This window comes from Poecilia reticulata, chromosome 4 (genome assembly GCF_904066995.2).
Source record: "Poecilia reticulata chromosome 4, P_reticulata-male-v2, whole genome shotgun sequence".
Lineage (NCBI taxonomy): Eukaryota > Metazoa > Chordata > Actinopteri > Cyprinodontiformes > Poeciliidae > Poecilia > Poecilia reticulata.
This window is the reverse complement of record NC_088833.1, coordinates 4,747,646-4,762,004: the sequence shown is the minus strand read 5'-3', so window position 1 is coordinate 4,762,004 and position 14,359 is coordinate 4,747,646. Positions and strand designations below refer to the sequence as shown.

Genomic DNA, 14,359 nt, shown 5'->3' with positions numbered 1-14,359 from the left:
CGAAGGGCCCGTCCTACGTAGACCAGTCCTTCCTTCGAAGGACGCAGACCCTGAATTCGGACACAGCTAGAATTCTAGTTAGCCTTGTGTGAAAATTAGCTAACAGTTCATAATTTTCATCTGCGCGGTCACAGATTTTATCCCGATATTTATCTGTAAACAGCAGTAACTTGCTTTGTCACATTAAAAACATCAACGTATAAATTACCGTCTTTAAATCAGTGTTTGCCAGGAACAGGACATGATTTAAATGATTCACAAAAACAATTACAGTTATGCATGCAATGCTTGTCAAATCTACTCAAATGTATTCTAATGGCTTAAAATCCACCATTTTGTGAGTTAATTACTGTGCAGATGTCAGATAACATATTTCTGGCAGTTTTCTCACACACCATTTATTACCATCTGTCTCGTCTAATCAGAACCCTTATACTTTTCTACATGAATTGCAAAATTTTGCCTCCAGACAAACCAGCATTTCGTTTAAAGTTCGATTTATAAAATGTTAAATTATACGGTTTTAGAGCCAAACACTGCCTGAAGATTTAGTGAGCTGTAAACTTGTGAAAGGATGTTGAACATCCAATCAGAATAATTGAGAGTAATCAAAGTTTTATCATTCATATTGATGTAACTTTTAAGATGAAATAACTGATGCTGTGAACTACCAACACGACAGCTTCCAAACTACAACGAGAAACTCATTAAAATATTGTGTTTCATCAAAATTAAAAGCAAAAATAAAAAACCTAAAGCACACAGAAAGCTAAGAAGATATGCAAACTGCATACATTCTGCTATTAAACTGTCAAAATAGGCCGTCTTTTAAAAAAATGAAGTTTTTCCAAAATTACTTATTTCCAAACTGTGAGTAATTGAGACGAATGATTGCAATTTAAATGTTGACCAAAAATATTAATAAGTGATTTATTTCATAATTGCTGATAAAACATTAGTAAGTGTCCAGCCTCAGTTTAAACAGAGCTATGTTCTGCTACCGTTCTCCTTCTGGTCCATATTTTACAGACGAGACTCAGATCGATAAATCGACTCTTCACCAGACCAATGCCTGCATCACTGCAAAAATAAAAGTAGTTATATTTTTTATGATTTTTGTTTTGACATTCCAGCCCGCTGCAGGCTGTTTTCTCCTGTTCCAACCATTTTCCATGTTTCTCCCGGAATCTACTGTTTATTTATTGATGTCGCCTTTTCATCGTGTCTTTTTTCCTTCCTGTCATCCTGCCAAAATGCTCCAGTCTGTTGCCTTGTTCCCCGTCTGCCTCAGTTCATGACCTCTGACACTTTTTAGACTTTTGCTTGTCAGCCTTTTTCCACAGCAGACATCTCAGAGACTCCTGTGATTTGACTGACCTTGTAAACCATTTAGCTGCTTTGGTCTCACCTGCGACCGAAGTCCAACCACTTCCAACATCGGCCCACTTTCAAATCTGCTGCTTACTCTTCTGCAGCCATTTAGCCATAAAATCGCACGACGGAAACATGAGCGCCGTTTTATTTTCCTGACTTTCTGCAGATTAAATGTAACAAGTACGCACGCATGTGTCTGTGAGCTATAAAAAGGTGGCACCTGTACAGTCAGTCGTCTTGCTGGGGATTTGACTGCTTCCTAGGTGAACTCCAGTTGACCCTGACACACTTCTTAGGCTTTGTAATGCATAAATTCACTCTATGCCAATCAAAATAGAAGCAAGTGTAGTAAAACATCACAGGTCTCTTTCATGATTAATTCATGTCGAACACTGCACCTGCAGTGGCCCTGCTGACAATTTCACTCCTCTGTGTTCTTTGAAATCATGTGTGTGTGTGTGTGTGCACGTTCCTTTACACATGTCGGCCTGTGTGTGTGTGTGGTTCGGCTGAAAGCGAGTCTGAATGTGTGATAAGTGTGAGCTGAGGGTGTCAGCTCCATGCATAGTTAATGCCCCCGCAGACCCTCGTTAGCTGTACTGGAAACACACACTCTTCCCCATCATCATACGCAGACTGTTCCATTATGAATCCGTCTCTGTCATTACACTGAATTTCTCTCATTACGGCTCTAGAGAAGCTGCGGCTCGGCGAAGAGCGGAGGAGGCGCGACGGGAGGAGGAGAACGGAAAAGGCAGGGAGGAGTTAAGAGGAATCACAGGAAGTTGGCTTTATTTAAGAATCTTTTACAAGAAATTTCGTCCTGCTGTTGGGATGTTAGACGACGTTGCTACAGATAAACTCTTAGGCTGCGTTCACACTGCAGCCTGAAGTGACCCAATTCCGATTTTTTTGACGTAATGCGACCTGTATCCGATCTTTACATGGCAGTGTGAACAGCACAGGTCGGATTCTTTTACGAATGTGGCCCATATCCGATACATATCTGATTCAAATGTGACCATAACGTCCAGGTTGCATTCACCCGAACTGAACGTCACTGATTCTCAACTAATCTCACTATTCTGCTCCTGATACGCGCAGGAAGAAAAACAACAACCATGACGGATTATATGAGGATTAAGTTGTTAATTTGCTGCTCCGGTTGGACATCAACTTCAAATATATAAGCTAAGCTCCACCGTTAGCCTCCATGTTTACTTCCGCAAACACTGAGCTCTTCTTCTTCTTTTTATGGCGGTTGGCAGAACACTGAGAACGCTGACGCTATGGCGCCCTCTACTGCGCATGCGGGACACTTTCAGGTCTTTTGTCCGTTTACACTGCAGAACACATACAGGTCGCATTTACTGACAGTGTGAACGACCCCGGCAAAAAAAATCGGAATTGGGTCACTTCAGGCTGCAGTGTGAACGCAGCCTTACACAGAAAGACAAGAGATGCATAAACTCAGGCTTAAGTTTTCTCTTCAGCAGTAAACAAAAGTTTACATTTAATCTCATTTTTTGTTTTTGTGCTGTGATAAAGATTTATAAAAGTGCCTGGCAGACATATCATACTGTTAATTGGAGGTTTTAGCTAAAATAAAAATAGGGCCAGAACTCATATTTTAAAATCCTTAAAATTCAAACTACTCTGTGTTTGAATTAAGAAATAAATCCACAAAACTTTTTTTTTTTTTTTTTAGTTTGTTACATTACAAAAACGGTAAAAAGTTCCAGATACATTATCCTGCAGATCTCTGTAATTTCACAACAAGACTGTTTGCAAGCAAAATACAAATAAACTACAGGCGGTTGAAGCTTTTGCACACAGAAAACGTCCACTGATTGGGAGTGGTGGTTTGAAAAGTATCAGCTGAAATGAAACATGGGCAGTTGCTGAAGCATCACTGACTCTGCATTAATTAAATACTAATTGGCTGAATAAAAGGTTACATGTGAGGGTTGAACACATTTATTCTGATTAATTAATTACAACAAAAATAAAGCATAACCCCTCGCCCCTTCCTACCAAGTTTGCATCTGATGTGGCTGCATAAATTCCTGCATATTTATTTATTTATTCAGCCAAAATGCGTTTGAATTCAAAGCCGTTAACGCCAGAGAACGCCGGCATCCAGACGAGGTGAGAGGGAAAAACAATGTGTCGCTGTTGCTATGCCAACATGCTTTCACTAAAGAAAGTTTTTCTCAATTTACGATATTGCCTTTTAGTTCATTATTCAGCATTCAGAGTGGAGGGTGAGGCGTTAAGAAAATACATTTACTATAGAGGACATAAAAATCACATTTCCATTAAAATGCAGCGACCGTGAAGAGTGACAAAGAGAGGAGTTGAACATTTACTAAATGAAAGAAGTATGAAGAGTAAACAGAGAATTAAAGAGGACGAAGTGCAACAGGACCTACGATTAATGCTGCTGCATGAAGACGTTCTGCATGTTTCTGCATCTGGATCTTTACTTGCGTCGAATATTTGATAAAGTAGGATAAATCGTGATTATTCAATTGCAAAGAGTCTTGTTTATTAAACTAATTTTAATCACATCCCACTACCAGTAAATATATATGCACTCATATTTAATACATTTGAATAAAACTTAAAACTTGATTTACCTGAGTAATTAACTGAGTTAAACACATTCTAAATACATTATTTACACACACGGGTGATTTTAGGCCTTTCTTTCTGTTGATTATAATTATTTTCCACTAGCAGTCGATGAAAAACAACCTTCAAGATTAGAACATTAAATCAGACCTCTAAAACGTTCAGTACAGAAATGTAAAGTATGTCTAAAACCTGCTTGAGGATTTTTATTGTTAACACTTTATTTGAAGGGGGGGGTGAATAAGACTGTCATAAACATGTCATAACACCTGTTATTAACATGAATAAGCCTTCATTAATATGTATGACTGTTATAAAGTGTCATTCGGTAAATTATGACACTTTTAATACAAAGTTGATATTATTCAAAATGTCTATAACAACTTGACATTAACCAAGAAATCATTACTGTTATAAATTTGCTATAAAACTATTACTGATTGCACTTTAAAAATTAGGTAACTATATGTTGTTAAAGGTAAAGTTTAAACAGTGATGATTTCTTGGTTAATGTCAAGTTGTCATAACAAAGACATTTTGAATAATGTCAACTTTGTATTAAAAGTGTCATAATTTACCGAATGACGCTTTATGACAACAGTCATGAATATTCATGAAGGCTTATTCATGTTCATGACTGTCTTATTCACCCCCTTCAAATAAAGTGTTATCCTGTTATTTTTTTAAACAAAATAATTTTAATCTGACAACAAACCTCATCAGAACATATTTTAATTTACTGAATACGATTCTACATCTTTGGCTTCTGTGTGTCAAACCTTTACAAACTGCATAAAGTTTCATGGGATTTAGAGCCTTGATACTTTGAAATAGGCTGTAGAGCCAAAACAAACTATAATCTCAGTTTGATATAATATCCTCAGAATAAAATCCCCCAAAAATGAAAATGTCTGTGATCCGATCTTTTAGAACTTCTCGTTCTGAACTCCATTTTCTTTCCGTTCCAAGAGCAAAATGGAGAACTCAGGGAAAGCTGGGGAACAGTTCCCTCTTCTAAATTATAGCCGACAGAAAAACAGCAGAGAAATGGGAATGTCCTCTTTTATAAACCTGGTGATTATTTCTAGCCTAAATCACAGCAGGACCAATGTAATCTCGGAGAACTTAATAGAATCAATGCGATGCAAATAATAAAAAAAAAGGTAAAGAAATGCTGCGGCAAATTGATCATACTGTGAAGGTAATTGGAATAAAGCTGTCACTACAATAAAGTATCGCCTGCAGTAAACATCTGCTTGAAAGCACAATCCTGATACCTTTGGACTAATGCTCAGGGAAGAAAAACACATGTGACACCTGAATTGATGTCCTCATTTTCCGCATGTTTTCCTCAGACGTGCCGACTCCCTGCTGGGAGAGACGGCAAGGAAAAACAAACAAGCGCAGCCTCCGAAAACACCAAACAGCCGCAGACATCAGAGCACCAGACAGACAGACAGACAGACAGACGGGTAACCAGGTGACTTACATCTTGGTTGCTCATGTCCCAGTACGGTCTCTCTCCGTACGACATCACCTCCCAGGTGACGATCCCGTAACTCCACACATCTGAAGCAGAAGTGAATTTCCTGTAGGCGATCGCCTCTGGAGCCGTCCACCGCACTGGGATTTTACCCCCCTGAGGGGAAAAAGAGCGAGAAAAGAAAAGAAAAAAAGACAAAAGGCAGAGATAAAAGATGACAGCAAAAAAAGAAAGGCTGCGTTGAGGGAATTTGTCATACTTAGGAATTCAGCTTAGGTAGAACAAAGTATAGAAAAAGGTCATAGGAAGGGCATCAGAGTAGTGCAAGACACGGAAGTGTAAAAAAATGAAAGAAACTGCATATTGATTGTATCAGAAGAGCTAATTACATTCATTTTCCCTGTTTTATAGAAGTGATGAAGTAAAGAAAAAGCACACAAAACTCAAAAAATGTGAACAAACACACGTTTTCCAATCTTTTCTTTCCTAATAAAAACAAAATAGTGGTCAAACAAAAGCTTCTCTTTTCAGACTGCTGACAGAAATCCAGGATTAAAGTCTGTAATATAACAACCTGCTGGTTTCCTGTGTTTGAAATACAATCTGCTGAAGGAAATTATACACAAAATCCTAGAAAGAAGCCGGGAGTTTTAGTTTTAGTTCGGTTTCTTCCTCCTTACCAGAGAGCTGGTGTAGGTGGGGTCAGAGGTGTCCTCCTCCAAATAACGCGATAAGCCGAAGTCGGATACCTTACACACCAGGTTGCTGTTCACCAGAATGTTCCGCGCCGCTAAGTCCCGGTGCACATAGCTCATCTCCGCCAGGTACCTGCAACATCAACAGGATTTATTGACTCAACGTGTGTTGCTATCTGTTGCAAGCTTTGGTGCACTAATGGAATTTAGAGGGTGTGTTTGTGCCTTTGTGTGTTTGCGTGCTCGTGTGTGAGCCGCCTCCGATAAAATCGGAATGAGATTTAATATTTCTGTATGTTTGCGTGCTCGCAGCCTGCAGTAAAACACAGACGCTATCTGTGCTTTACTGCAGGCTGGGATGTGAGATCTCAAGCTGCCAAGTTGTAGCGCTGCTAGTAAAATACCTGGGCTTACAACGTTACAGCAGGTAGAGGAGTTTAAGTGTGCGCCGTTCTGCATAAGGAAATCAATCACTGAAGGATCAGAGAAGGTTTCCTGTTTATCTTTGTAATAAAATGGATTAGTGTGTGTGTGTGTGTGTGTGTGTGTGTGTGTTGGCACCTCATTCCAGATGCGATGCCTCTCAGCATGCCGACCAGCTGGATTACCGGGAACTGACCGTCGTTTTGCTAAAACACAGAAACACATGACTGGATTCTTTTTTTCCAAAAATATTTCTCAACAGGTCTTTAGCATTTATTTAAACTTTTAAAGTTGACAAGACACAACAGTGCTGTAAAGTGCACATAACAAATTTTCAAAGCAAAGAAGACAAGAAATCTTAATAAAACAAATAAAAAAAATCACTAGCTTCAATTTTTTTGCAATACACTGACACTCATCTTGAATTAATGTCTCCACCCTTTAACCAGGGGTGTCCAAAATGTGGTCCAAGGGCCATTTGAGGCCCCTAGAGGGATTTTGTGTGGTCCCAAGTGCAATTCAAAACCGACACGGATTTGTTTTGCCAAACGGCAGACGGATAATTCCTGATAAATTAAAAATGACCAGGTTTTTTATTTTCTTTTTGATTTCATATTAAGTATGAAATAATTTTTACTACAATGTTTTTTATAAGGCATAGATTTATAAGACTAAACTGTTCTCTGTCATTGTAATGCCAGAAAATTGCATGAAAATTACAGAGATTATGAAGTTATACATTTGTGATAAAAATGGCAGAAGTCCTCTAACACTCAATTGGTAAATTTATTAGACCTGCATATTTTCCAACATTTGCGTGGCACATCTGGGCTCTTTTCTTACATCAGAAAAACTTCCTGCAGGTGCAAAGTCGTCGTGAACGACCCTGGACAGTTAGGAAAAAGATTTAGGACTCTACATTCATTTGTTTCTTGTTTTTTTGGTGGAAATTTACCACACATTTTCTGCTTTGATCTACAGTAGCCCTAATAATCTGAGGTAACCTTCAGTAAAATGTTACATAAAATCCTTGTTCAGTCACAAACCTTTCCTCTCATCTTGAATTAAGATGCTGTTGAGCAAAAACATTTTACTCAGCTAACAATCTAGCACAGCTTGAAAGAAAATGAGTAATTGGAAACAAAATATTGCAGAAAATGTAAGTTTTCATCATCAGCAACTGTCCAGTAAAATTAGAAGTCTGGCAGGTGAGATAATATGCAGTGAAAGTTGAGCCAAAAGCTTCTAAAAGCAAACCTGCATGGATTATTCCTCCATAAAACATCAAGCCGCTGCAGCTCCACTGATGCGGCTGAGAAGTCTGACCGCTTCAGGAATAAAAAGTGTAGCTCTTAATCCTTGTAGCTTTTGCCAAATTATTTAGTTTCTCTTTAGAATTAAGAAAACCACAAGTCCGATCTTTAATTTATTGGTAATTTATCTAATCGATCAAAACATAGTTGGAGAAGAACCAGAGCTCAGGTGGGAGAATCTGTCGACAAATCAGCTATTAATTGTGCACACAGTAAATTTATTCTTTATGAAAGAGCAGCAAAAAATAAGCAATTGTTGGAAGAAAGCTATAAGAAGTTCCACTTAAAGTTTGCCAAGAGCCACGTAGAGGAAACGGCAACATGTGTTTGAAGAAGGTGCTTTGGGGCAAAATTTGGCCTATATGCAATCCCAATGTATAAAAATAACTGAGCACAGCATCTCCATACTGAGACATAATGGAAGCAACATCATGGTGAAAAGATGCTTTACTGCAGAGGGGAAGATGTACGAAGCTAATTACAGTCATTCTGGAGGAAAACCTGCAAGCCACAGTTATAATGGAATGGCAGATAAATAAACACTGCAGGAAAGGCCTAGTCAAAGTCCAGAACAGAACCGAGAATCTTTGTGTTGATCCAAAATGCAGACATGTTTGAGTTTGTGGGTGTAATGAGAAAATAATGAGCCTTTTTATAAGTGATAAAAATATTCCAAGCCGGCACTAAACCTTTCTAGGAGAGTGGATTAATCTGTGATAATATCCCAGAATTAATGGGTTTTCAATCAACACAAACACATTTTGTTTTGGTTGGTTTGTTTGTTTTCCTGTGCACAGATAAATGCCTCAGACTGGCTTATGATTCCTCCGCTTTAAAGAGGACATTTGCTAACAATCTTTGCCTTTAGGTGAAGTGGGCTGACGGCGCACGCAGCCCCCCGTGGGACAGCCTGACATCTTCACAGACATTCATAGCCATGTTTATAATCCTTCCATTAACCGATTAATACAGATAAATCTCGGTCAATTTGTGAAACGTGTTTACAGTATTCAGTATGTACTGTAGGATATGCTGCACTTGCCGACTTTAAAATGGACTTTGGATTATTTTTTTTTCTCCCTTTTTCACATCTCAGTTTCTTTCCTCCGTGTCTTTTAAACCTTAGCGAAACCCCCGACTGACATAGTTGCAGTCTGCTGTGTGTGTCTTTTAATTCATTTTGTGCAGCAAACTGTGCCTTTGATGCTCCCCTGGCCTAATCCTCCGCAGGGAAAAACCTTCTTCTAGGTGCAACACAAACAAGCCGCACTGGCGCTGAAGCTCCGGTCCCTTCAGGACAGCAACACCGCCAGGATCGATCACTGCGATCACTGTGTGTGTGTGTGTGTGTGTGTGTGTGCGCGCGAGTCATCTGATGGTTTCTGAGTCAAATGGGGTCGCGCTGTGAGAACTGGGCATCAAAGAGTTTTCTCTTTCTGTTTTTAGCAGCACCTCAAAAGGAGGCCGGGATCAAAGACATGGACAGGCTGGCAGGATGAGGGACGAGTACAGGAAGGAAAAGAGCAAAAGCTAAAAAAAGGAAGGACAGGAGGCTGTTTCTGTCTCCTCTTACGTGTCATTTTTGAAGCTCGCAATCCTTCCCTCGGCTGGCAGTTTGTCCTAACTGTACAGCATGTACATACAGTAAATACTCCACATTTATTTATTAAATGTGCCTACGTGAAACTAGGGCTGCACATAAATTATTTCAGTTATTGATTAATCAACTGATTATTCTGACGATTAATCGCATAAAGAAAACGTTTCATTTTACCACTTAAGCCCTTTTATATCAGAAATACATTAAAAATGCAATTAAGCAAATAATTCAGTTGCTTATAAAACTGAAACTTTTTGCTTAAAAAGCAATAACAGGATTCTTTTAGCATATTTGAGTCAGGTGAGGCGACTGGAGGAGTTTTGGCTGGAGTCTGTTTATGGACAAAGGTTGCATTTTTATCTTAAATGCAACATATTGTGTTTGTATAGTTTTGGTCTAATTACTTAGACGACTTGCAATTGTGATTTTTGTTTTAGTTAAAGAATCGTTAAATTAGTTGATGATGATTTCTATAATTGATTAATCACGATTAATCAGATTACCGTATTTTCCGCACTATAAGGCACACCTAAAAACCTTCAATTTCCTCAAAAGCTGACAGTGCGCCTTATAAATGGACCAATATTGAGCTACAACAGGTCTAGCAACTACGGTAAGCTGCCGCCGACTTCATTTCCGCCGTAGAAGAAGAAGAGCACGGTGCATGCTGGGATAGTTGTCAGAACGCTGGTTTGTTAATAAAGTTTGATAATACATTTAAAGCCATGGGGGGTTGGAGGGGAAAGAGAGACAGAGACTGTGGCGGCAGCGTGTCGGTTGGTCTGTGTTACCCAGAAAGCAGTTGGGCACAATATCGCAACACCAACACTGTGAGTGAAACAACGACTGGGGCAGCCTACTATATAAAGCACTCGGGGACCATTTCTTTACAAATGTAGATGTGTAATAATAGAGTACGGAACAAATTGGCAACCCAAACTGAAGCATCTATTCTGTGCGCCTTATAATGCGGTAATCGTTTCAGCCCTACATAAATCTGGCAGAAGGATTCTTACCCTCAGGAATGAGTCCAGTGCGCCGTTCTCCATGAACTCTGTGATGATCATCGTCGGTCTGCTCTTCGTGACCACGCCCTCCAGTCTGATGATGTTCGGCTGGTCGAACTGGCCCATGATCGACGCCTCGGCCAAGAAGTCTCTCCTCTGACGCTCGGAGTAGCCCACCTTAAGGGTCTTGATCGCTACAGGGATTTCTTTTTTCCCAAGAGGTTTCAAGCGACCTTTGTACACCTCCCCAAACTCACCTTAAAAACGATAGAAATTTAACATTAGAGCAAAAATTTGATGGCAAAACACAAAAAGGTAAAGAGCAAATTCTACACGAGATTCCAGAAGGCTGCACGAAATTTATTACTATAAATGAGCATGGAGAAGAATAATTATATTCCTACTGTTTTTACAGCAGCTGAGTTGGTTGGTGTGTTTTAATTGCGGCAACGCTCTGATGGACTCCAAGCAGTTCCAGCAGAGCAAACAGAGACTGAAGGCCAATATTTTTTGTGTGTGTGGCTTAAAAGTGCAACAAACAAACGAATCCCATTTATTGCTGCTCTCTGGGGTGAGAAAAGGTTGTGTTTTCGACGTGTGAACAAGATAAAAAGGATTGTGCTAATATTACTGCTTAGACGCATAGCTTTGCATGGCACATCTCATAATCTCTTGATTAAACAAAGCTTAATGGATCAAGAAGCCAGGCTGAATCACGGGGCTCATAGGTTTAAACCTTTTGTGAACATCCTGCTACACTTGTTGACTGAGTGGAGATCTCTGTTATTGCTGAGTTTTTTATTTGTAAGTTTCAAAAAGATAATAGTTAAAGGTTCAATGTGTAGGAGTTGGAGACTCTTACCAGGATAAATTGCAGCTAGTTAAATAAGACTCCCACGAATGAACAACACATGATAACAATGAAAACCTCCAAAGACTCAAATTAAAGGCAATGCCCTTCTCCTGGGGGTCAAATTAGGGTTTGTATATAAACTTTAAACTGAAGTGCATTCCAAACCGTAATTTTGTTACTTCCCTAATAGTTTCTGTTTGTTTCTTTATCATAATTTCAAAAGTTAAGTTTGTTCTGAAATGATTAGGTTTGAGTTTTTTGGATCCCCAGAACCAAACATCTAGAAGCAGCGTTCAGCTTCTATGCACCACAAATCTGGAACAATCTTCCAGAAAACTGCAAAACAGCCGAAACACTGAGTTCCTTTAAATCTAGACTAAAATCCCACCTACCGTATTTTCTGCTCTATAAGGCGCACCTAAAAACCTTAAATTTCCTCAAAAGCCGACAGTGCGCCTTATAATCCTTATATATGGACCAATATTGAGCCACAACAGGTTTAGCAACTACGGTAAGCAGCCGCCGACTTCATTTTCACCCGTAGAAGAAGAAGCGCACGGTGCATGCTGGGATAGTTGTCAGAACGCTGGTTTGTTAATAAAGTTTGACTGACCTATCTACCTACCGACCTGATAATCAGGTCGCCTGCAGGTCATGTAGCACCACGTTCTCCGCCGGCCCAGTCGCAGAAGGCTCTCCTCGCCGACCGGAGTCGGACTGTTTTGTTGACATTCCCTTTAGTGTAGCTCCATCTAGTGGATGCATAACGTAACTCCAGCCTCTACTGCAGCGTCTATTGTATGCGCCTTATAGTGCGGAAAATACGGTACTTAGTTACTCCCATAACTAGAACACTGACCAATATTTTGATGGGTATTGATGATTTTGATGACAAAATGTAATATTTGTTACTGGCTTCACAATCTGTGACTTTTTTGTTTGTTTTTATGATGTATTCTCTTGTTGCTGAAACAAATAAACTTAATTGAAACTTTTAATTGTTTGAATAAAAGCAAAGTAGAAGAAATATTTAAAGAGAGAATACTTATTCATCACGGTGTAAAACTTAAGATACAAGTGTGTCTCTGAATCCAAGATTGTGCATTCTGGCTTTAGAATCATTCATACTTTAAATACAATTGTTTATTTTCATTGTTTATATGTAGTTAGAGGGAGGAAAGTCAGTGGTTTTTGTGACTGATGAGAAAAAATTACATAAATTCATCTGCTTGGTGTGGAATAGCACAATATTGATTCCCTGTTTAGCTTGTTTTGGTTGAATATTGGTTCAAATTAATTTAAAAAAATTAAATACCACTGAATGTCATTGTTATTTTAAATATTGATGGGTAAAAATAGATTATAGCGGGATGCTTTTAACCCCAATAGTCAAAATAACGTCGCAAAAAAAAAGTTTAGCGCAACATCTGTTCAAAATACAACCTAGGAGAAAAATAATAATAATCTGAATTTTCCAAAAGTATCAAACAAACAATGAAAATTGATCCCCATTCTTTCAGTTGATCCCCAAAAACTGATCAAATTAGTGTCAATCCCTCACAAGAAGCTGAACTAATTCTAACTTTATAATCCACAACTAAAAACTAGCTCCAACCAGACTATTTTCATTCTGCAAAGGCACAGACATCTTTTGTCAAAATAAACGCACCGACATGATGATGGGGTACATGAGAATTGAGTTAACTTCAAAATAAAAGTCGTTGCTGCGCAGATTAAAAAAAAAATCGTTGCGTGAATAATAGATGAGAGATGGGAATTGGATGACGGGGCCGTGCCGTTGAGTCTCACACTGATCTGTGCTCCACATATCATCGCTCATTAAAAACTATCTTCTGTCAGTGCTGCAAACCAGAGCAAGCACAGAAGGAAGAATGGAAAGAAGATGGGATGGGAATGAAAGAGGATGCTCCATAAATCTATGTTCAATCAACACTCTGTTAGATGACATGTCTCAGTCTGTCATATTATAAACATAATGCGTTTCACGACGTTTCTCCAGTCAAACAAAGTGGTTTTTGTGAAGGACATTTCCTACAGGCTGAGTGATGGAGAGCGTTATCTCAAAGGAAGGGAATCAGGGGAGTCAGGTGGGATATTTTTATTATCTCCTTTGGGCTCTCTCTTCTTCTTCTTCTTCTTCTTCTTCTTCTTTTATCTTCACTTCCCAATCTGTTATTCTGCTTTTCCTTCCATGGCTCATTGTTCAGGATTTGTCTGAACAAAAACAAACTAAAACTCCAGAGGGTCTAAATCACAGAAAGCGTTGAAGAGCGCACAAAGTATCAAAGGAGGACAGATGAGGAAAACAAGAGTGAAACAACGTGAAAAGTGAGTTACGGAGCTGCTGACGGACTCAAAGTCTGACCACATCTCGTTTCACCCGTCCCTCTGCTTCCTCCTCCCTCCCTGTCATTTTCATCCCTTCTCCATCACTTCTGGCTGGAATGAGAAACCCTTCTCTGAGAATAATAAAGCACCAAATGGAGGGATTACCAAAAGCCCCTCAAAGTGGTTCCACAGACCAAAGGCCAAAGCGCATACTTGCAGTGCTGAGGGTCTGGACCTGGTTCATGACCTTTAACACCCGGGGCTCAGTGGGCTCTTTGGGCGTGATTGGTTTTTGGTCCTGTGTTAAATAAGTTATGAGTTATCAGGAGCAGACCATCTGAAGGAAAAACATTTCTCAATCTGGTCCGAGTTGCAGTAAAAGAAAAATATTATCCCATAAAATAAAAGGTAATGGCGTCTAAACGAGTCACAGATTATAGCAGAGAGGTATCAGCATTCACATGGCGGCCCCCACACGTTCACAATCCCCGTCACGTGGTTCTTTATGACGCTGATCTTTGAACTATTTAAATCACTAAATAAGATTCAATTATACGAAATACCACATGCCCATGAACTCTCAATGAGAAGGACTGGTAAAGCTCTACAGAGGCTGGAATCATCTTTA

The 14,359-nt window shown here is 39.3% G+C and overlaps 1 protein-coding gene across 1 annotated transcript in view; it reads right to left on the bottom strand.

Annotated features, from left to right (window-relative positions):
- Positions 1–14,359, bottom strand: part of LOC103463084 (ephrin type-B receptor 1-like) — a 123,636-nt gene that overhangs the window by 13,348 nt on the left and 95,929 nt on the right. Inside the window, exons 14-17 of the mRNA XM_008406220.3 lie at positions 10,539–10,786; positions 6,748–6,815; positions 6,172–6,319; positions 5,498–5,647 (exon numbers count right to left, since the gene is read on the bottom strand). Of these exons, the coding sequence (XP_008404442.1) occupies positions 5,498–5,647; positions 6,172–6,319; positions 6,748–6,815; positions 10,539–10,786 (614 nt within the window). The remainder of the gene's footprint in view (positions 1–5,497; positions 5,648–6,171; positions 6,320–6,747; positions 6,816–10,538; positions 10,787–14,359) is intronic.